General features: G+C 49.8%; 1 protein-coding gene across 1 annotated transcript; it reads right to left on the bottom strand.

Annotated features, from left to right (window-relative positions):
- Positions 1–1,182: 1,182 nt before the first annotated feature.
- exosc7 (exosome component 7) lies at positions 1,183–23,391 on the bottom strand. The gene is made up of 8 exons (XM_039737629.1): positions 23,335–23,391; positions 18,320–18,421; positions 17,177–17,271; positions 15,369–15,534; positions 13,271–13,341; positions 10,600–10,723; positions 7,879–8,034; positions 1,183–1,385 (listed from the first exon to the last, which is right to left on the bottom strand). Exons 1-8 carry the CDS (start codon positions 23,389–23,391, stop codon positions 1,281–1,283), a joined length of 876 nt encoding a protein of 291 aa, XP_039593563.1. The 3' UTR covers positions 1,183–1,280.
- Positions 23,392–24,499: the final 1,108 nt, after the last annotated feature.

Raw genomic sequence — 24,499 nt, 5'->3', positions numbered from 1 at the left:
CGTCTTACAAGTGAGCGGGCGGCTGGCGCGGCCGGCGCTTTTAACTTTGACATCCTATCGAGGGGGGGGGGAACTAATCAAAAACGTCTGGCCGGGGGCTTCTTCCAACTCGCTGGCCGCTCGCTCACTGGCTTCAAGCTGCCAGCAGAGGCAAGGGGGTCCACAAAGGGGGCTGCTGGATCTCCACAATGCTGTCTTCCAGCATATAGCGCCTTTGAATGAATGGCAAAGCAGTACGTGATGCGCAACAGAGGCGGGTGGGGGGCACTTGGTCAGTCGGAGAGAATACATGAGGGGGCTTTGCCTGGTTTTATAGTGCCTTTCATGTGCCCACCTCTAGGGCACTCTATGAAGATGCAGCCACTGAAAACAGCAAATCAGCTGCCACTTTGAGGAGTGAGAGGGACACGTCTGTCACCTGTCCAGGATGTCTGATCATCGAAGCCCTCTGCCACCTTTGTGTGTCGTTGACCAATTCAGGAAAGACCACCGTGACTGGAGAAGCTGGGCATTTGTCTGCTCAGGCAGGTGTCACTTCATTTTTTTTTTTTTTATAGCGCCTTTTGCTTAAAGGGTCTCCAAACCTGAGCTATCTGGAGATGGGGTGACCTCAGCCCGCTGGAGCAGGACACACTTGTGGGAGACCTGACCACCTGCAGCTTGCCAGTTGTCGCCACAGCCCCATTGAGCGCAGCAAACCCCTCGCCCTTCACACTGTCATGGCACACAAACTGCTATGCCAGCTCAGTGTTTAACCCCACTTGACCACCAAAGCCCCCAGTTTAGGACTCTTATGCCAGCCTCTGCCACTGGAGTTGGGCCTTGCTAACCAACGGAGCTCGGCGGGTCCAGGCTGGCACACCATCATGCTCTCCACGTTGCCCTCGTCACAGGGTTGTGTGTGGCCAAACTGCGCCAACCCCTTCATTAAATCTGTGGATGGAGCTGAAGAGGCCAGTCTGCCAACCCAGTGGTGCCAGGACCACAGATGACTGACATCAATGGCAGAGGGAACACGGTGGGCAGCTCTACTGGTACAACAGACGGTGTCACAGAATAGCAGCACAATTCACTCCTTGGGGACAAGTTGTAAGGTTACTGAACGGCCAAGCACTGGCACCGGGGGTCTGCGGGCGCCTGGCTGTTCCCTGCACTGACACTTAATGCAGACAAACGGCAGCCTTTACCAAAAATACAAAAGTGGATTTATTTGAAAAAAGAAAGAAACAAACAAACAAATGGAAAACACAGAAGTCCAGAGAGACACCCGGGTGCCCCCACTAGCCAATGAAGCCCACCTTCTCTCGAGTCTTTCCCAGGCTTTCTTCTTTGTTCAGAATGTCCTGTAGGGGCGCATGCAGCGCCTTGCCAACCCGCTTCCCTGTCTTGAAAAAAGAAAACACCAAACGTCACTTGGATCAAATGAAGCCCTGGGCAGGACACGTGACACACGGTGGCATAAAATCTGAATGAACTGCTTAGCCCAAAGCAGGGTTGGGGGGGTCCCACACACAGACACCCACCCACCCGTCATTCAGCGATGCAGACGCGTCCTCAAAGAGTGCGAGTGACAGGGTCACGTGAGAGGAGACCCCAACTGCACACGGACGTCACCAACTAGGCCACCAGCTCACACAACAGGGGTCCTACGGTGACATCGGCCAGCCACAGCATTCAAAGTGGTGAGCAGTGAAGTGAGTGACCTTGACAATCTCGTCCCAGTGTGACAGACCCCTCGGTCCCTTCTCACGAGCTGAATGTGTAGCGGCGGTAAGAGGACTAAACCCGCGAGACAGGCTGGCGCTTCCACACCACGGTGCCCACTGCCGCCCACAGAGGGATTGGGTGGGCTTTGTGAATTCAGCACCATCCTTGTGTATGTGACTCCGAGTGTGTGTCTGTAAGCACCTCCTGTTTTCTTTGTGGCTTTCCCTTCTGGTCCCGAGTGACTCAGTTTTGTCCCCCCGTATCTTAGATGTGGCTGGAATGACAAACTTGAACAAGGACGTCAGGCGGCGAGCGAAGAGCCCCTTCTTACAGGTGACGTGTTGGGCAAGCAGCAGGACCGGAGCGACTCTGACGAGGGACAAATTGTGACGGCGATGTGACAGGGTCAGGACATCTCCAAAACGGCAGGCCTGGCACAGTGGTCAGTGCCGACCCTCATCCGTGTCCCCAGAGGTGTCCCTGCCAGCCCAATTCTTTAGAGTGACTCGAGGACACCTACTGGCCATTAAGGGAAGTGTCTTTAAGAAAGATGCCAGGCAGCAGCGCGGCACGCAGAACGTTACGGAAATCAGAACCAAACTAGCGACTGGTGGAGTCGGACTGGAAACCTTTAAGGAGATTCAGCAAGCGAGGCTGGGCGTGCGGAGCGTCTCTCAAATTCCAAAGCTCACGGCCTCCTGCAACTGTGAATCCTGGAAGAGACGCCCACGCCACGTGTGCAAGTCAGCAGCTACCAGTGGAACGAAACGGCACCACCACTCACTGGGTATGATGGCAGAAGGAGGTGCGGCGCCAAGTCGGGTGGGCTCATCACTTTTTAAGGAGGTACCCGACTGCCACAAGTGCCACAGTGGGCCTGTCAATTAAAAAAAAAAAAAAAGGGTCAAGGTACCACTTACTGTACCAGGGGGTCACAAAGGTCAAAAGAATACCTAAATGAGTGCCTGCCCGATGTTAAGGTACCCGACTGGACAGAGACCTGGAGACACTCAAGTGGCTCGTACCGTCGCACTCATGCCAGTGTGATATCCACTTGAGAAAGGGCAGACTGTGGCCATCATGTGGTGGGCAGGTACGCTTTGGCACTCAAGTGAGATTCAGGTGGCATTGAGAGGCACACACCACTGCAATACCAGGGCCAGTGCAGTGCCAACCTTTCCCACTGGCACAAGGCAGGTGGCCCAATGGACTCCAGTGGCTGATGCCAAATTCTGAGCCAGTCATCTGCAAACTGCAGCACAAATGGAGTCCGCCAGGCCAGGTGACACACTTTTTCCAGTTTTGGTGACCACATGTGGAGCCTGGCGGGGTCTTCTGTCACGAGGTCCGACGTGCTGAGTGGTCAGAGATGTCCTGCTGTTGTAATGAGCTGTGGATTTGAGGTTGCATGGCTGCCCTCTTAGCTTGTGCCAGTTTGGCCCCTCACCTTTACCCACTGAATATTTTTTTTGACCTCCCATTCCTTCTAAGCCCTACAGACGGTGGGCACCTCTAGCTGCCCTTTGTGTGTCGTCGAGTGCCAGTGAGGCCACAGTCCTTAAATCCTGCATCCTCTTTGAATATCAACTGGTCTGCGTGTTTGACAAATGAAGGGGGGGGTCAGGGGGGCTGCGTCCAGGGGGTCTCTATGGTATGGGACTTCCCAAAATGCAATGTTTAAGTGTAAATGGCCTCTTTATCTAATTTGTCATCGGGCACCTTTTCACTCCGCTGGTGGACAGACGATGGGCAGCAGGTTGCTTCAACTGAAACTCGACGACTTTATGGCAGTGGTGGGCTACGTCGTGTGTGGCCACTCTCGGTGACGTGGTGAAGATGGATTGACACACAGAGCATACAAACAGACAGCGGGGTGGGCGCCTCGTCCCCGATAACCAAACAGCCAAGTGCAGCCCCCCAGTTTGTTTTCTGAGGGCTGATCCGCAAATTAACTCACTTTAATGTCCGTCGTTTTTCAAGCTTCTTCAGGGGTCTTGTCGGTTCTTTTCAAGCGTTGTGTTTGGCAGGAGAGTCCGACGGGCGTCGTCTTCTTTTAGTCATTTACTGAATTGTGAGGTGAGTGGCGGGTCCCCCAGATGTCTTCTGCGCTTTTAAACCTGCCGGTTACAGGACTGAAGACTTGGGGTCACCGTCTTCTGCAGCAAAGCGGGTCCTGAGGAGAATTCCGGACTGTCATGGAAAACTCGGGTCGTGTCCTGAGAAATGACGTGTGGATGTCGAGAAGCCCGTTAGTAGAGTGACACGTGCGAGTAACGTTTGTGACTTTATTCCCACCACTCAACAGAAATAAACAAATCACTGTTGGTGGAATGGGTGGCACAGTGGCGCAGTGGGTAGCACTGCTGCCTCGCAGTTAGGAGACGTGGATTCACTTCCCGGTCCTCCCCGTGTCTGCGTGGGTTTCCTCCCACAGTCCAAAGACATGCAGGTTATGTGCATTGGCGATCCCAAGTGTGTGTGCCCTGCGGTGGGCTGGCACCTTGCCCGGGGTTTGTTTCCTGCCTTGTGCCCTGTGCTGGCTGGGATTGGCGCCAGCAGACCTCGTGATCCTGCAGCTGGGACAATGACTGGCTGACAGTTGGTGGAAGCACCTGCTGTAGGAAAGGTTACGCTCATGCATTGGGGGTCTCCAAGAGTAAAGAATGGTGGGCTCCTGTCCATGTCATCCTGCATGTGCGAGGTCAGGGTCACCACAGCACAACGCGAAGGACACGGCCAGTTAGAAAACAGCGTGCTGCGTGCAATCCACTAACAGAAACCTGTAAAGAACGCCTAACTAAAGGGTCCCTATTAATGGGCTACAAGATAAAGCTGCGCGGCCCGTTCATACGCGGGGGGCTCGGGTTGGGAATGGAAAAAGGGGGACGGATATTGTCAGCTTCACAGCACATCAAGGAGTAGACACATCTGGTTAATTATTACTGGTTACTGGTTAGTATTACTGACACGCTGCCAAGTTAAACCAGGTAACCATCTGCAGGCATAGAAATCAAATGCATCGTCATCATCGTCATCATCACATGCACACTCGCCGAGCCCAGACAAGCAACACACGCCAGTAAAACATCGGAACTGAAACTCGCTAAACGTTCACCTGACTGCATGTGCAGATCGTTGGCTCGGCTCTCGTCACGCGCACTTGACTGCTCCATTGATGGCTGTCACTCGACGACTGAAGCACGTGACTGCTCAGTGACACTGGCACGGTTTTCATTTTTTATTTTCCTAGTTTTGATGAGCTGCTTCACTCCTGCCACCTTCAATCACCAAGGCACCAACGTCCCATAAAAGATCTTCCAAGACACGCCATCACCGCTGACTTCAATGGCACCGCCGCATGTGGACCCCCTCTAAAGCCGAGCTTCTTGACCTTTTTGGTGTCCCCACTCACTTTTACCCAAACAACTGGCTTTGTGACCTTAAGTGTCTTTTTTGTAAGTCCCCCCCCCCTTAAAATATTTGAGAAGGAGAGTGTGATGAAGATGGAAGGAGGACTTTGAGAGGCTGATGAATGAAGAGAACGAGAGAGAGAAGAGGTTGGATGATGAGGAGATAGTGAATCAGGAAGAGCAACGGATTAGCAAGGAGGAAGTAAGGACAGCGATGAAGAGGGTGAAAAATGGAAAGGCCATTCATTGGTCCAGATGACATACCTGTGGAAGCATGGAGGTGTTAAGGAGAGATGGCACTGAAGTTTTTAATGGAATCTTGTAAAATGAGAGGATGATGAGGAGTGGAGAAGAAGTGGACTGGTGGGCTGATATTTAACAATAAGGGGGACGTACAGGACTGCAGTAACTACAGGGGGATAAAACTGATGAGCCACAGCATGGAGTTATGGGAAAGAGTAGTGGACGGTCAGTTAAGAAGTGAGATGATGATTATTGAGCAGCAGGATGGTTTCATGCCAAGAAAGAGCACCACAGATGAGATGTTTGCTCTGAGGTCGTTGATGGAGAAGTTTAGAGAAGAACAGAAGGAGTCGCATTGTCTTTGTGGACCTGAGAAAGCAAATGACAGGGTGACTGAGAGGAGCTGTGGTATTGAATGAGGACGTCGGGAGTGGCAGAGAAGAACGTAAGAGTGGCACAGGATATGAACGAGGGAAGTGTGACCGTGGTGAGGTCTGTGGTAGGAGTGACGGAGGTGGGATGACATCAGGGATCGGCTCTGAGCACTTTCTTATCTCCAATGGTGATGGACAGGCTGACAGACGAGATTAGACAGGAGTCCCCGTGGACTGTGATGTTTGTAGGGAGCAGGTTGAGGAGACCCTGGAGAGGTGGAGATATGAGAGGAGAGGAATGAAGGTCAGCAGGACCACCAAGACAGAATACATGTGTTTGAATGAGAGGGAGGTCAGTGGAATGGTGAGGATGAGGGGAGTCGAGTTTAAATACTTGGGATCAACAGTACAGAGTAACGGGGATTGTGGAAGAGAAGTGAAGAAGAGAGTGCAGCCAGGGTGGAGAAGAGTGACAGGAGTGACTTGTGACAGACGGGTATCAGCAAGAGTGACAGGGAATGTCTACAGGATGGTAGTGAGACCAGCTGTGTTCTATGGGCTGGAGACGGTGGCACAGGAGACAGAGCTGGAGGTGGCAGAGTTAAAGATGCTAAGATTGGCATTGGGTGTGATGAGGATGGACAGGATTAGAAATGAGGACATTAGAGGGTCAGCTCAAGTTAGATGGTTGGGAGACAAAGTCAGAGAGGTGAGATTGTGTTGGTGTGGACATGTGCAGAGGAGAGATGCTGGGCATACTAGGTGAAGGATGCCAAGGATAGAGCTGCCAGGGAAGAGGAAGGCCTAAGAGAAGGTGCATGGATATGGTGAGAGAGGACATGCAGGTGACAGGGGTGACAGAGCGAGATGAGGAGAGGAAGATATGGAAGATGATGATCCGCTGTGGCAACACCTAACAGGAGCAGGTGAAAGAAGAAGCAGAAGTGGGATGGGTTGGGACCCAATGGTTCATGCGCTGCTAAAACATTCAGGTGGGACGAGGGTCTTTGAAACTAGTGGCTTAGGAGTGTTGTGGTCTGAGACTAAAACACTAGAAAGAATGGAGTGAATGGGCCCAAAAGGTGAGCCATGAGGTGCCCATTCAGCAACATACAGCATATGCAGTAAGACCCCCCAGTTAACGAGTCCTGCTGAAGTTGGCATAAAATGTGCTGTGCCCACAGAGCGCAAGTTCAGGTGCCACCTGCCCATGCAGAACAGTTGTTGACATTGTGTAGCACGTGGCTTATGAACGTCACTCATGCTGCACTTATTAGAATATTTTTAGAGCTGATCGAGTATGTAAAGGAGTGTCGTCTTATTATAAAGATGGCAGAAGCTGCAGATAAGCAATGCCACATAGCAGGACCCGCTCATGACAGGAGGATCTGACACAGGCGCTCCTGTCTGACCTGCCAGCATTTAGGAGGCACATCTCCCCTCTGAAGTCCACTGACCCGGGTGGGCCGCCAGATTCTGCTCAAGGAGTTGAGGAAACGCGAGTGCAGACGGCACCTGTGCCAGCCAGTGGAGTGAATGTGCAGGAAGTGGACGAGGCAGATGAGTGCGTGCAGAAGGCGCTGTGAACGGTCAAGGCGTCAATACGGAGGGAGGGCAGCCAAGGAAGGAAACGGCAGTTTAGGCCGCGGATCACAGGATGGTCTGGACCTACGCCTGAGCCCCCTGCACCACGATGGGCTACATCGGTGACACTGAAGTAACGTTAAGTCATGGAAGATTTTATGAGGCAAACTAGGAGAAGAAACGCAAATAAAACGTAACAAATGTCAGAGAAAAAATCTTTTCAGCAAAGGTAGGGAGACGCAGATCAAAAGGGAAGGTCAAAGATCTCAGCCATCACTCCTAATGACACATCATCTTTGAGCAGAGTTTTCCTTTACTCCGAGCTCAAGGGTCCCGCAGTGCTGTAATGGGGGGAGAGACAGGGGCAGGCAGTCCATCGCAGGGTCCACTCACCAACTCAACTAACATGCAGAATCCAGAGAAGACCATAACCAGGACCAGTGGCCCTGTGAGGTGGCAGCGATGCCCGCTGTGCCACCACAGCTCCCCAAGTATGCCAAGCCTGTGGCGTGGTCAGTGGAGGCTAATATCTGTGTCCAATTCAAAGGTGGTGGTCTCACCTCAATCATCTCATAGATGCTCTCGGGGTCTAAGCTGCCTCCTCCAATCTTCCGGACACACGTGATCGTCCCCTTGCTCGTCACAGACACCAGCAGGCTCGCCACCGAGCAGGCTTTTTCTTGAAGCGTGGCGTCCACAACATGTCTCTGACCGATCTGCAGCAGTGGAGAGAGAAGACATTTTAAAAGTGGACACGACGTACAGGTGGTCCGGCCTTAGTCTCCACCCTGCGCGCGCCTAACCCTCATTAATCAGCTCAGGTCCGAGGCCTCGCAGCTTTCATACTTCACTGCTTTTCTGTTCCTTTAGTTTGACTGACCCGTGCCTGGGGGCTGCTAAGATAACAAATGTGGCTGTGCGGACTCATTCACCAGATGGACGTCTCAGGGGGGAGCAGGCTGACCGGCCAGATGTTTGTAAGACCCCGAGCTGCCAGCAGATGGAATTCCGATCCTCTGAGCACTTTGGAATTTTAGGAGGCCTTGGGGGTCTCCAGACCGGGCCAGCAGGAATGTGACTTCAGTGGAGACGGATGACGGCAGCTGGAGCCGACCCAGTGGTGATGAAATCGCCTTGAAACGGACGACGTTTAACACTTAAAGCCGTACACGACATGGCGGCTTTAACCGAGAGCGGCGACGTGTCACAACTGTCTGTCATTCTGTTAAAAATTAAAGTCACTTTCTGACAACAACGCACTCCCCAAGAGTTTAGCGGTGGGCTCCTGAGAAGACAATCAGACGGTCCTCGAGTGTGAGCCTGCGACGGGCTGAGAGGAGCAAATCAAAGACATCTGATGGTCTCGGCAGTCGGCGACAACCAATGAGCAGGCAGGAATAGGGAACGTCACAAACAGAAGAGACGCTCGTCTGCCTGACGTCCCGGGGCTTTAATGACACGGGAAAAGGGGCTGAGGGTGCGGCCAAATGCTCCTCAACCACTAAGCTTTCGCACAGCGGCACCTCTGCCAGGCAGCATGGGGGCAGTGGACCTCGCCAACACAAGAGAAGGGCGTCTGTACAGCGTCACGCATTTTACATCTCCTAACAGAATGGAAAAGAGAAACGAAGGGCACAGACTGCGGCTGTACCCAAACACCTGGTACTTCGCCGGCTCCGTCAGGCAGCGCGCCACTGGCTGTCAGAATAAGACACGAGTCAGCAAATGTCACGTGGGCTGCGATTTTCAATCCGGTAATACGACAAGATCAGCGACTGCGAGAAAAACTCAAAAGGAGAGGGCAGCCTGTTGGTGTCACCCGCTGTGGCAGCTCTGGGGCTGGCACTGACTCCCAGTGGGCGTGAAGCTGCTGGACGCTGAATACGCCAATCAAAGAGGGAATCTTTTCCATTATATGTATAGCTGATGTTCTGCTGCGGTGGGCTAGCGCCCTGCCTGGGATTGGCTCCATTAGACCCCCCATAACCCTGTGTTAGGATATAGCGGGTTGGACAATGACTGACTGAGGCTCGGTCTCTTTAAAATGTTCTGCTGTTCTTTGTGGGTGGAGCCCCAGGAGGCAGGCCCACCCTCTGGCTATATAAGTGAGTTGGGAAGGCTCAGGAGTTGGAGATCATTCATGTATTGTGGAGTTAAGCGAATATTGCGTTTTCTATCCTGGATTTCTCGATTTATTGTGCTCTCTTTTAAAAATTCCGATTTCTGGATTAGGTGTTGGCTCTCATTTGCTCAGGCGTATTGTTTAAGTAATTCCTTTGTGCCTCCTCTTGCTCTTTTGAGTTTTATTTTCTTTGTATTATCTCGTTTTCTGTGAATAAATCCTTGATTTATAAAGATTGCCCTTTTAATCCAACGCACGGGTTTATGGTCATCCCTGCTCTCGTGGGGCTTCTGACGTTTCTCTTGCTTGCTATATTTCTGGTTGTTTGGCAGCTTCCCAGTTGCGGACCAGTAGGTGGTCTTAAGGACCTGGACAAGTTCAGGTGAGCCTCCAGGTAAAGGTCTGGCCTGCTCCCTTGCTTATTTTTGAAGGCCTCGCGCCAATTGTGCCATCATGGAGACTCCACATTACAACAATCACTCATTATTCACACATTGCTTCTGTTTCTTATTGTTATGCTGCGTAACTCTGGGAGAAAACACTTCTTGGGCTTTGCCAGGACAAACATCAAGAAGGTTCCTTGTTTTCCTTAATCTTCTAGCAGCGGGCCAATGACGCTCCTGACACGGATTGGACAATACGATCTTAAAGTAGTTGGCACATTGTGCACGTCACCATCGCCACCACCAGACCCCACACATGCTGAACTTGTGCCCACCAGGCTTCTCTGCAGGCTGCAACAGAACCTCGACAGCCTGTGGAGCCAGAAGAGCGAGATCAGCCCTCCTGACCACGATGGGTCCATTTGCCATGCTAGACCTCCACTGCCCCCTTTAAACTGGCACTGGTGTCGTGACTCGGTCTCACTGTTGTGGCTTTAAAGCGGCACTGACCCTGGCCCAGCTAGCGCTCCCTGCTGGACGACCTCAAAGGCTCAACTCCCCGCCATCACTTTGCTGCCCCCGAGTGAATTGGAGGAACTGCATTTGGGTTAGCAGGCGACGTTCCTCCTGGCTGACGCTACCGCAGTGTCTTGGGATTTGGGCCCCCCGATAACATTTTTAGCTGACTTTCACATGATGGCTGCCCTTTTAGTGAAGTGGTTTTCTTTTTCAGACCTTCAGCTACTGTGACATTTCAAGCCAAGACCACCAAATACCTTGCACAGCGTCACAATACACGGGACGTTCTCAGTGTTGAGTCGCACGCAGTCAAATGGATCATCCGAGAGCTCAATTTCAGTGGTGCCTTCTTCATCCTCCATCATCTGGACCTTGGGGATCCTGGGGAATTCAAAACACGTTAAAGGGTTAGCCATAAAAAAGGGGGCTCACAAGGGTCATCGTGTCCTCTCCGGTTCAACGCCCTCATAATTTAGAAGAGACCTGAACTTCCTCCTTTAAAGTCGTACAGGACGCAACCCCCTGGTTCTTTCACTCTATAATGTATGATGAAGAAGCTCATCTTCAAATTTCACTGACCCGTAACAATGGGGTCTTGACGGCGGCCCGCCGCTCTTGCAGACATTCGCTTAAAAACTCGCCCAGCTGTTCTGTAACAGGCCAGCATCTCCCATCGTCTTCCTCTCCACATGGAGGTGTAATTTGGACTCTGACCACCCAACCTTTATTGTTTTACTACACTAAATCCCAGTGGGCCGAATTGAGAAACAGAAAAGGGGGTCTCTGCAATGTGGTGGTCTACATAAATGACAAAAGTAAGAGAGACACAATGACTGAGCGCATTATTTAATAAACCAGAAAGGCTGAAGACGCCCTGCCGCCATCCCCCAAACCGGTGTGCCATTAATTGTGCCCAACGAGAAGTGCACTCCAGGTGGGAGACAATGAGGCTGAAGTGGTTGGCACACGGTGGTCTCTCACCCTTTGAGTCCTGCCCTTCCCAGCGTTTCAGCACCAGAAGCCCCAGCAAGTTTCAACACCTCTGGAAATGTAAACTTTTCGCTTTGTAAACTGGTGAGGTGAATACGATGAGCCGCCAACGTTCTAACAGGTTTGAGCAGGCTTTCACCACTGCCAACTGCCCACCGTCCAGGCCCGACACCAAAGCGATTCGCTTCAAAACGACTTTAAGTGGCAGAACCTTCACCGTCTCCCGATCAAGTCGTCCTGTGGGGCTCTCAAGTCTGGCGTCAAGTGCCCAAAGACCCTCAGGTGCAGCGCAGTCCACTCTGGGGACACTGGTGTTTGGAAAGAGACGTCACAACGGAGCACAAGGACAGAAGCTCTCTCTGCCCGCTGGTACTTAATTATAGGAATTCTTTACATTTATATAGCGCCTTTCACAGTCAGCGTGGAGTCACTTCAAACACCACTGATGTGTGACCTCAACCTGCATGAGGAGATGGCAGCCATTTTTGTTCCAGAACACTCGCCACACACAAGCGGTTAGGTGGTCAAGTGGCAAGAGACAATTAGCCAGTTAGAGACAGCCGTTCTTTACGAAGGATGCCCAGGGGTCTTTAATGATCACAGAGAGCCTCTGTTTATGTCTCATGTGAAGGACGCTGCCATTTGTACAGCTCAGTGTGCCCGTCACTGCACTATGGAGGCATTGTGATCCCCACACTCAGTCCACAGGGTAAGCGCCCCCTGCTGGCCTCGCCAATGCCACCTCTGGCAGCTTTTCCTGACTGGTCTCCCATCCAAGCACTGGCCGGGCCTGACCCTGCTGATCTTCAGGTGGATGACCTGCTCTGAAGTGCAGGTGGCACGGCTGCTACTGCTCAGTGCACTCTACACAGCTCTGGGTTCGAGTTCCTCTCATGCCAGTGTAGAGCTCAGCTGGACACCAAGCAGAAAACACAAAAGGTGACCTGCAGCCAAAAAACCGCAGCGTTGCTTGCATGAGTAGCATAACTAGACGGCGGTAAATGAGGTGCTTAGTCTAACAGAGAGGAGGGTGGCATTCCAACCAGGTAGCCGGGTTATGGTGGCAGAGACGTCTAGCGGCCTTTTGGGAATGTGCCTCTATGGCAATGGACCACAAGATACGATCTGCATGGGCCGACATTCAGGCCAGCTGGGGTATGACGGCAGATACTGTAGGTGGGCCGTTACGCCAGCCTTTAGGTTGAAAGGGTTAAAAAGTTCATAGGACTGAAATGCCCACCGTACTGTCAATCCTTTAAATGCCCTTTTCAGGGGGCACAGTGCCAGCCATTCTCTTCTACCTCAAATTTTGACAACACTGGGCCACTTGAGAAAAAAAAGTCATAAAGCAAAAGTTAAAAAAAAAAAAAAAAATGGAAATGATGTCTTAGGGGCCGTGAGAAGAAGCCCCGGGGGAGCGGCAGGTGTAGATCAGCACTGATGAGTCAAAGACCCCGCGCCACTCATGAGTCACCACAATTACATGAAACTCGGGGCCGACTCAACGTTCTGCTGCCCTGCCACGTGGATCCTGGCCAGCGGTCTCTCTGTAATTTTGAACTCGAGCCCCCCAGCCAGCCCCTCTTTTAATTGTATTCCTTCATATTAGGGGAGCGATTTAAAAATCGCATATTCAAGCCATCGTGTCCAGGTGGGCCGACGCTTCACATGAACAGAAATCGGCAAATTGGGGGCCGCTGCTCAGCCGCAGTTCTTACCTCCGAATGGCCCGAGTTGGCAGCAAACACGCCCACCTCTGAGGACCACCAGCAGCTCCACACTCCTCCATTCTAAACGGCGAGACGCGCACTGCGAGCGGCTAACAAAACCAAGACCACCAATTGAGGCGCCCAACGTCGTGCCCTGCAGTCGCCACCCCGGTAGTTTGGACCAAAAGACCAGCATGAACGGTGGGGGGGGTTATGGGGGGGTTCTTACTTTGTGCTGAAAAGTGCAGCTTTGATCGCCAGAGAAATCGCATCAAACAAGTTGCCATCGCACTGCAGCAGCTGAGGGGAGAAAGGAAGAGAGAACAACAACATTTAATACTTCAACGTGAAAACGAATCAAAGTTAAGTGCACTTTAGATGGCGAGACCCTCGGGACCCCCGGAGCTCTCATCATTCGGACTTCTAGATGGCCTCACTGCTAATTTAATTCTCTTCTTCACTAAATTCATTTATTTAACACTAAACCAGTAAAAAATGAGTGCGAGGGCACGGCCCCAATTCTCTGTACTGCGGTCATCGTTGTGTTTGGGTGGGCTGTGCAGCGTTCCCCACTCCCGTGGACGTCAGCAGTGAAACTCCGACCTTCATCAGTCAGCTTCTCGTGTCGTTTTCTGGCCGCTGTGCTCCCCATTTGCACCACAGAGCAGCCATCTGCTTTTTTATGGGCCGAAGCCCACCATGGCAGACTGTGTACTACTAGCCTGAGCAGGGTTAAGCACGAAGCAGCACCACTACTGGTCTCTGACAAACTGAGGGGGATTTGTAGCCCCCCTGTACGCCTTTGGCCCCTCTTTGGTGCGGACAGGAGAGCAGAGTGGCCAGAAAATGACAAGAGAAACTCACCGGTCAGGTCAAAACGTGACCACCGCTGTCCAGCAGCCCCAACAAAATGACCACAAAGGTGCAGAGAATTATTAACTTCCCCTTTGTATTGAGAAAACTTAAAGAGTTAATAAATAACTAAAGCACGAGGAGTGCGAGACGTCGAAGACGAGTAGAAACCAAAGCACTTAACATCGTAGACCCCATCACTAACGTCAGCGCCGCAAATGCGTCTGCCATTCCAACAAATGACATCTGTGGTAATAAAATGCAACACTGCAAGGGCCTGTGATGCGCCATCTGTTGGAATGGCTGAGACAGAGCCAAAGGACCACCTTACAGATATGCAGACACAATCCCTTTAAGGTGGAAATACAAAAAGAACCGATACTCTGAACTACTGATGGAAGACTCTAGCAAAAACAAAACGTTATCTTTTGCCTTCTGCTCTTTGTCGGTGGAGTCAAGAACGATGTTAACTCGGATGTTTTTTCATGTAAAAAATGGAGGAAACAAAGCTCCCGACTGGCAACTGCCATCTCTGTGTGCTCGTGTCACATGTGAGCAGACCAGCTGGCCAATCTGAAGCTCGCGTCCCCCACGATATATTCAAGTCCACGTGGACGCGTTTTCTTCATTTTCTGTGCAGGCCGAGCTGCGACCCTTCGGGACTATTTAACATTAACATCTGTTGGGTGGGTTTTATTTCACGAGGGGCTTTTCTCAGAGGTCAGCGCGGCCTTTCAGAATCCCGTAAGCAACGCTGCTGTATGACTCTGGTAACAGACAAACGGACACTGCAAATTAATAAAGGGACATTCACATCGAGGGAGTGCTGATCTCATTCAAGTCTGTTAAACGTTCAGGTGCTCCTCCTGCGTTAACGAACGCTCCAAAATGGCAGGAGATACAAATCAGGCAAAACAGCTGCTGTACTGTATAAAGAGGGCACATAAGATGGAGACCCCTGCACTCGGACCATCGGTCTGACAGTCAATGGGATTAGCACTTCCTTTTCAATTTAAATTGTCCTTCACTCACGCAAGAGTGTCGGGTGTATGCACCACCTGTTGGAATGAAAAACGTATGAATACGTGTGACAAACTGGCCTTAGAAGGAGTGTGTCGAGGGTGATGCCCGCCGGAGTGTGCGTCGTGTGTCGTGAGTGACTTCACAGTACGGTGGGCTGCAGTTCCATTCTGTTCAGTTCAGTTTAATCACATGACGTTTCTGCACTAAGCCATAGAAGATGACAATTTTTTTGTCCTGTGCACATAAAGGAGGCTCGCTGGCAGGTGAAGGCGGTTTTTCTACAATTAAATGAAATTTGAATTAGCGGACACTTTACACACTAGGCCAGCAGTCCACGGGTTATTGTGAACAAGGCCAGCTTGAAAGGAATAAAACGACTTCCTCTCGCAGGTGGACTCCTCTCAGTAAGGAGCTGCCGGACCACCACTGCCCATCCGTCGGCGGCTACTGACCAGCACATCGATGTAGAGAATCCAGCAGTGCTCCATGGGCGTGATGCACAGACTCTTCAGGTCCACACTGCGCTCGTTGTCATACACCCTGTAGAGCGCGTTGGCGATCTCCGTCCCGAGTTCTTCTCCTCCCCGTCCTTCAAATTCTGGAGTGGCATTCGCAGAGCTAAATAAACCAATCAGTCGCAAGTTAAACGTAGAACTTATAATAAAGTACAAGAGCCTACACAAACGCAGGAAGAAACAAGCATGTGACAAGTTCGCAGCGGCCTACTTGCTGCTTGTACCCAAAGTGTCACCAGTCACCACCATTGAGGTTTCTTTGTCATTAATTTACACATCACCATAGATGAGCCCACACCAACACCAGGCTCAGAGACGGCGCGTCCCCCCATGAGGCACAACAAGCCGTTACACTCACTGCCACACAGGACTCTGGGACTGTGAAGGCCTCAGTTAGACTTGGACTTGAGCTCCAAATTCTGGGTGCAGCTCTGCCTTTAGTAGTCGTAGTCCTAGTAGGGGTGGGCACAGACTGCCACATGTTTGAAAATGTCCTTTAACTACACAGTGCGGTAGACGACCTGAAACCAAGGCCGCCCACCAGGACAGTGGGTAGCGCCACTGCTGGGTCACATCTCACGGCCAGTTGACGTCTCTGTGGAGTTTGCATGTTCACCTCCGCCCTTTCATTTCTGCCACTGTGTGTGTGAGCGGCACCTGTGATAGAGTGGCACCCTGCCCAAGGCTGGGTCTGGCCCCCATTTTAAAACGGGCAATGACCTTTCAGTCCCATCGCTCAACTTGAACAGTTCAGGTTGAACATGTGCACTCGCCATTGTGAACTGACGTATCCTCTAACATAAAAGTCTCCAGATATCCCACAAATGTCCACTAGAGGGCGACATACTGGCAAACCCCTGGCTAGCAGTAAAGGACATGAAATTCTATTTCTGTAAAATTGCCCAGTGGCACTAAAATAGGCTGTAAGGAGCAAAAGGCACAGAAAGCCGTGCCTTCAAAATTAGGAATCCCAAAAGCAAACGCAGTCCCGATATACAAAATCCAAAGAGCGGTCAATAGGAAGAGCAAAAGGTCGCAAAATCCACAGCAAACCACAAAAACACAGGAGAGCTCACCAACACCGTTGCACTTGCACAATGAGTCACAAGGGACTGTGCGTGGTCCTTGACGGTGATGGACAAGTGGCCCTGTGTCTTGAGGGACCACCCGCAGGACATACAGGGCATAACAGAAGATTTGTGGAAACCGTCTGACCATCAATAGTGACAAACAAAGGAATAAAAAGAAACGAGAAGGCCATCAAAACCACATTTGAAATCCAGTCAGGGCAGGAAGTGAAATACAAAGGCCCAGGGTACAGAGACCACTGCAGGGCCAGTTGGTCCACTCATTAGCTGGAAGCGCTCAGAATGAAGACCACTTCACAGACTTCAAGAAGCATTTTTCTGGATAATTGAGCACCTGATCATTTTTTAATAATGAAGTCACAACATGAGCTCCACTGGCCCTTAATGCTAAAACACCATTGGCCGTGACATTGTGACTTGACATGACAGCAGTGCGGCCCCCCCGCTCGTCCACATGACCGAGTATGCTTTTAGATTATGTGGGGGGCTGCCCACTTTTCAAATATGAACAGGGAGCAGGAGAGTTTTATGTGATGGTTGTGGAAGTGGAACTGTGTCCCAAAGATCAAAAAAGGAAGTGAATGACCTGTAATTGAATAAAACTGCCGCAAAATCACACTTGACACCCCGAGGGTGGTCTCATTTGCTTCTACTCACCAGTCAACAAAGAACTCCAGGCACCCCTTATCTGGCCTGTCTAGTTTGGGCCTTCCGATCTCCGCCTTAATACCAACAAGAATATCAGTGTGTCCCTAAAAGAAAAGAAAGGAAGACAAGCAGTGAAAATTTGAATGACGCGCAGTGACAGACACACGTCAGCGGCGAGTAAGACTTTTGTGGCCGTCCAGCATGCCGCAGCACCGAACGTCAGTGCTTCAGGGGGTGTGTGGTGACTGAATGCAATCCAAAGATGTGCCGTTACATTAGCTGGTAAGTGGGTGGGCATATAGGGGTGTGCCCAGGGGTGTCTGGCGGCCTGGCCAGGCATCATTAAGGGCCAACACAGACCCCACTTCTCCTCTTTTCAAGGAGCTGCCACGTCAAAGCCTTCTCTTTAATCTGAAATGACGACACTCAGAATGGCTTTAAACGTTTGACATTTGCCTCGCCTTCTCCAACTGCTTTTCCTCGTGACGGCTGCAGTGCTAGAAGTCCAAGCAGGACAGCCCAGACTTCCCCGTCCTCATCAATGTTCCAGCTCTTCCTGGGGAATTTCCAGGCATTCTCAAGGCAGTCCAGAGATCTAATCCCTCCAAGCTTGTCCTGGGTGGGATGTGCCAGGAGCAGCTCTAGGGAAGCCACCCTTACGATGCACCCATGCCACCTGAACTGGCACCTCTCGGGCTGGAGAAGCAGTGACTCTACTCAAGAGGCTCCTCTAAAATCACTGCCATGGGGTGTCAGCCTGGTCATCCTGTGAAGACACCCCATTTCTGCCCCTTGCACTTGTAATATCAATCTTGGGGCCACTGCCCACAACTCATGACCTCAGTGTACCCTGTCTATGACAGGATTTCTGGGACCCCCTCTTGGAGCCTGGCCTGGACGTGATGTTAAGTCCACACTTGTACCCAGCCTGGGCACAGCTCAGAATGGTCATGTGGTGCCATCTTATGGGCTCACCACCTGCAAGATGAAGGGTGAGGGTCAGATGTGACAAAGGTGGGAAAGACCTAAACGGACCAGACAAATATTTGATAACTGCAAACACACATGCCCACCATGGTGCCACTCATTATTATATGAACATCCAACAATTGCTGCATTCACTAATTAAATATGAACACCTTTCTGACTTACGAGTTTGACTCGGGCAGATCCGCTTGTATTTGACACCACATCAGTTTCCACCTCAACGTACCGATAATCTTCACATGAGCGGCCATCCAACCTCAGGTCATCCTACAAGGAAGAAACCAAAAAAAAAAATGTCGTGTTAACAAACCAAGTGGCACCAAAGGGGGCTCATGTGGGGAAGAAAAAAAAAAAGAACAGGCTGTGCCTCCTAAAAGAGAAAAACACCCTGCACTGTGTGTGTTTGTGTGCGTCTGGTGAAGATCATCAGGAGTCTCTTTGGTGCGTGTGGTGTGGTGGGCGGGCCTTCATCGTCATGCCATCCATACACGAGCGTACAGTGGCACAAAATAACCTGCTGCCATTTCAACAGTGCAACATGCAGGTAAGCGGCACGGGGTCCTACACACACACACACACACACACACACACTACGTATGTACACAAGGGCGCAGGGGTCACACCTCACAAGTGAACACAAAGACACAGCTTAGTGCAACTGAACCTTTAGTGCCGAGAAGCCTTAGGGGCTTTTGGAAAGAAGGTGAAGCCCAGGCTGGCAGGACTGGCTCACGTACTCCGGCACCTTCAACCTATCAAGGGGTCTCACAATGCTGCCGATGCACGAGAGGGCCCCAATTATCTGTATTATTCATCAGTGTGGACCACCAGCTGCAGGGTTTCAACGAGTGGCAATTCCTCACAGGAGGCAGTGATGCACCGCGCCAATATGGCACGCCTATAGAATGTGGTCAGGGGGTCTCCTCAGCTGCTGTGCCTTTTCTTAGCTAAAGAGATGGAGTTGCTGGACCAGGGGCCTCATGTATAAATGGTGCGTACGCACAGAAATGTTGCGTAAGAACTTTTCTACGTTCAAATCGCGATGTATAAAACCTACACTTGGCGTAAAGCCGCGCACTTTTCCACGGAACCTCATACCTTGACGTACACAAGTTCTCCGCTCGGTTTAGCAGGCTGGTGGCACCCAGCATCAAAGCAGTGCTACTGTCCCTGTGTGGCTACTCATTATTTTATAAATACACCGAAACTAACCGCATATTGTTTATTAGTGTAATGCATCTGATTGTAATTAACTTGTAACAATATAATGGTCCAGGGAACAGCCATAGTATTCCAAATAGCATAACTGCTTTAGCGTTGCTACTCTCACTTCTTCTTCTTCTTCTTCTTCTTCTTCCAGCTCCTCCCGTTAGGAGTTGCCACAGCGGATCATCTTTTTCCATATTTCTCTCACTGCACCACTCAGAGTATTTATATCACTGTATCTGAGTGGGAATCACAGCAGCAGCTGATCGAAAAGAGAATTATCGGGATACAGCTTCAAGGACACGCTACCTCAGCCACTGCAAAACGTTTTAAAGCCTTTCCTGTACGGACCTCGCGGTTCACAAACAGTTTCATCCCAAGAACTTTAAACGCACTCAATCAATTGCTCCTTGTAGAACTGTCTGGACTTATAAGTACAATCACCCCACTGTAAACTTATAGCACTACAGTTATAATATCGCACAACCTGAGCCACTTTATAAAGCGCGTATTTACAGATGATGACGAGATCATTTTTAAGATGAAATGCAGCAAAATATGTTTATTAAATTATACAGATAAAACTTGAACTTCATTTAAATAATCTGTGTTGTTAATATTTAAACATGCGAGACTCGGTGCCGCAGCGCTAGCTAAAACAACAACATTTATTTCTATAGCACATTTTTATACAAACAGTAGCTCAAAGTGCTTTACAAAATGAAGAATAGAAAAATAAAAGACAAAGTAAGAAAATAAGAAAAGTCAACATTAATTAACATAGAATAAGAGTAAGGTGGTCCGATGGCCAGGGGGGACAGAAAAAACAAAAAAAAACTCCAGACGGCTGGAGAAAAAAAATCAAATCTGCAGGGATTCCAGACCACGAGACCGCCTGACCAGTCCCCTCTGGTCCACGGATTGTTCCTGCCTCGCGCTGTATATTTACTGAGACTGGCGCGACACTGGGAGGATAGACAGATAGAATAATTAAACACGTACTATGAAGATATTTCAATGTTCCTTAAAAGTTTTGAAGAATCTTCGTTGTAAGCTCACAGATGGCTTAACGTCTGTTACAGAGCTGATTGAGTGGCGATTGGGTATTTGGAGAAAGAAAAGGAAGGACAGGAATTGAAGGTTAGTACGTTTGAAAGAAACACGACTGCTACAATAAATTATTTCATCAAAGGTCATGTAGCAGCATCTTGTGTGAGACATGACCAATCACTGCGCCACCGTGATCCCCTGTTTAATAACGTGCTTTAACTCCTATCATCATGAAAATGACATCACGTATACATCTCAGTATTTGAGTTATTCAGAGAGCTGTAATGTCACAAATGTAATGGACTCTGTGACCAGTTGGAGGAAGAGAGCCGGTTTAAGAAGCACGTAGTGATTCACACACACAGAGCACATAGAAGATCACATACAAAACAAAGCATTTAATGTGCTACTTTAATTACGATGTGATTTGAGAAACTGGTTAATTAAACGATTTTAAGATGACGTTTATGATGTTCTACTTTAATGACAAAATAAACTACGTGATTAAAGTGGAAATGTCGAGATTGAAGTTGACATTTCGTGTTTTTCCCCACTATGTCCCTATTTTTTTTTCTCTGTACCCTAATAATCTTTCATATGACACTCAGACGGTGGGCTTACAACTCGTCTTTTCACGGCGACTTTGATATGTGACTTCTTTTTTATTTCCGGCACTGTGCGATTTTGTGAACGTGAGCGTTCAACTTTCTCCAACACGCTATGTCACTCGATCAACTTCCTTTTGTTGATTATTCCACGGTTTATTTGAACAAATTGTATGTTTTTCATTTGCCTCCACTTGGTATTCGCTGAAATTCTTATATTTTCCCCCGTACTTTTCACAGAAGGCTGAGCTTAAGGGCAGTTTATATTGATTTGCATATTCAAAGAGGCGTAATTCTGGGAGGAGTTGGGGGCGGGACAGAAAGTGCGTGCACGAGCGTTACTTTTCACGCTGATCGGGATTTATGTAGCGGACGAACATGGAAGTTGGAGTGCGCACAGATTCCTGCATCTGGATTTTTCTGTGCGTAAGCACATTTCAGCTTTCGTGCTTACGTCATGTTATAGCGCGAGTTCTACGCACGGCGTTATACATGAGGCCCCCTGTGAGGTCATCCTCCAGGTGAACACCTTGGAAGCGAGTGCTCCTCCATATGCAGTGGGGAGTGAAGGGCACGGCTCGTAATAAAGGCCACGTCACACTCCATGACTTTTCCAGTGAATTTCAGACACAGCCTTCATTTACATGACTTTAGTGAGTCACAGCAGTGGGCACCAATGAAGGAGCCACTCACTTCGACAAAAACAAATGAGAGATGACTGCCTGTCTAGAAGTACAATGCTGATAACGCAGTAACAAGGAACAAAGTTGCACTTCACAAACAGAAGACAAGATATCTTGTGTTTTAAGTTCCACCACAAAATGGAAAAAAACCAAAAGAACGAGACTGCAGCTGAACACACAGTTTACCCAGCATGCTGTTGGTTACCAGACATGTGGTCACGTAATTTGACACGTCCAGTGATTTAATGGTCTGCCGACACGGCCCACAACTTTAGTCACCGAATCTGACGTACCCCACAACTAGACGTCACGTACTGTGCCATCAGCTTAAAGCAGCAGCCATTCCTTTTGTCTTTTCCATACAGAGTAAGACTGATTTTCTTGCCCCCGTTCACGTGCTGTTACACTCCATGTTCAGATGCGAAGTCATCTCCATTTCTGATAAGACCCAACACGGTTATCCCATCGGTAAACCTGGTGCTGCGGTTTGAGTTTACAGTGCAGTCAGCGGGGTGAAAAGAAGTGGGCTGAGCACACAACCCTGTGGAGGGGACGCTGGTGCTCAGTGTGGTGTTGCTGGAGAGAATAAAACCAATGCAGACTGACCGAGGACGGACTGCAGACAGACGTGCTGAAGCCCACCAGTCTCAGCTTCTGAGGGAGGAGGATGATGATGATGATGAACTGAAATCAATAGCCACTGTCCAGTTACTAAGGTGAAGAGCACAGGACACGGCGTGCTCTGTGGACTGGCTGGAGTGGCCGTGTGAGGCTGGGAGAGCACTTCTCACGCACCTCATAATTAGCATCTCCAAGCACTTCATGATGAAGTGAAGGCCATATGCATATAAAAAGTTTTAGGAAAAAGGAATTCTAAAAACCTTTTACTACGGACTTTAAGGACACTGATGTTAACTTAGCTTTTCTAAAATTCCAGATGGCCAATACACAAAATTGTCTTCATCTTTTTAAAATAATGGGTCTATACCACATTCACAAAGCCCAATAATCCAATACGAGGTCATGTGTTACGGTTTGTAAAACGGGATTTCAATTTCATCTGAATTCCTTACTGCAGTTAAAACACCACGAAGATCCGTAGAATCTGCCCGTCTGATGACGTCTGATTTGTAAGCACCTATGGCCTACTCGACACTGCGTATCTTTTCAAGATTTATATGGACGGATAATCGATTGATATCTTAATAAACAAACCGTTAAGCGAATACAGCACAGCATCGCCTCGCCGCTCGGGGCTCGTGGCTCGTGAAGCGAACGTGGACGCCGCCGAGCTGAGCTTGACTTGAGAGTTAACCGGTAAACCGTCTTCATGCAGCCGATTCGTTTCTGATCGCCATGAGGACAGACGGGACCACCCTAAGAACACACGAGCTGCTCCGAGCCAGTCCTGCTGCTAATTAAACACGCAGACCGCTGAAGTGTTCATTTCTCGACACCACTAGACACACGCTGCTCGCCCTGATAGTTGGGCACGCCGTGAACTCATTGAAGCACGAGTTGCTGGTTTTAACCTTCCTGACGCCTCGCGGAGACTCTACGCCCTTCCATTCGCATACCCGCCCCTGACTGCTGTAACTCACTGGTCAAGGTGTCCACTCTCCTGCTGAGCGCTTACCTGCACGCCGTGCATGATGAAGATCTTCTCCGCCTCGCTCACTCGTACAGTCGCCATCTCCTCCGCCGGGCACTCATCATAGTCGCAGGTTCGATTACGTCATCAGAGTGTGACGAAAGTGCTGATTTCGCACTTTTCCAAGGCAGGGAATTCACAAGGATTCTTCTTTACAGACCATTGACACAAATTGGGTAGCGAACGACTCTTTCTGTTGATCGTGGAGCCAGAAGCCTATTCTATTTTTGTAATTAATTATAGTGACGTTGTGGACCCTCGCAGACGGGTAAGGCTGTTCGATTTCCACTGACCCCGCCTCTTAGACACGCCCACGCGCACTCTGCAGTCTCAGGCCTATAGGGTCTTTATTGTGGGCTACACAGACATTCTTAGAGAACGTCCACTCTATTATGTCCTCATTTACAATCTCCACTCACACTAAAGTGACCAGAAACACACAGGACATGAACATTCAGCTGCACTGAGAGCATCCTGAGCCACTTCATCACTGTCTGGTTTGGGAATTGCACGGTCCGGGATTGTAAAGCCCTACAACAGCTGGTGAAGACAGCTGAGAAGATCATCGGTGTCTCTCTTCCTTCCATCATGGACAAATACACCACACGCTGCATCCACAAAGCCACCGGCATTGTGAATGACCCAACACACCCTTCACACTCACTGTTTACACTCCTGCCATTGGGGAAAAGGTACCAAAGCATTAGGGCCCTCACCACCAGAATGTGTGACAGTTTCTTCTCCAAGCAGTCAGACTCCTGACCACTCATGGACCGACTGGTCTGATATCTGATAGATGTGTTCTGCTCTGCAGTGTTGCACATTTGACTCACATGCGCCTTGTTGTATATTACGTGTCTTTATGTTACGTGTTGTGGATTCTTCGTTGTCCTGTGTTCTATGTAGCACCCTGGTCCTGGAGGAACGTCGTTTCGTTTCACTGTATGCTGTACTACTGGATATGGATGAAATGACAGTAAATACACTTGAATCTTGAACTGAGCACGTGCACATCGGCAGAAACAGGAAGAGGAAGCGTCCTCCATGCCAGACATCCACTCGCAGCTTGCATTTCCACATAGCAATATGAAAAACAAAAAAGACTTCCATGAGGTGGAACTTTTATTGAGAAAAACAGACGAGTATAAGG

Source organism: Polypterus senegalus, chromosome 15, assembly GCF_016835505.1.
Source record: "Polypterus senegalus isolate Bchr_013 chromosome 15, ASM1683550v1, whole genome shotgun sequence".
NCBI classification, from domain to species: Eukaryota; Metazoa; Chordata; class Cladistia; order Polypteriformes; family Polypteridae; genus Polypterus; species Polypterus senegalus.
The sequence above is the reverse complement of the archived record's forward strand: the minus strand, read 5'-3'. Positions and strand labels throughout refer to the sequence as shown.

Bases quoted from the DNA above. Each gene is read 5' to 3' on its own strand.
- exosc7 (XM_039737629.1), bottom strand. From the start codon at position 23,391: ATGGCGACTGTACGAGTGAGCGAGGCGGAGAAGATCTTCATCATGCAC. The intron at 13,342-15,368 runs GTCAGTAGCCGC...TTCTCCCCTCAG, and splicing joins TTCTCTACATCGATGTGCTG to CTGCTGCAGTGCGATGGCAA. The intron at 1,386-7,878 runs GTGAGACCACCA...TCTTTTTTCAAG, and splicing joins GCATCTATGAGATGATTGAG to ACAGGGAAGCGGGTTGGCAA.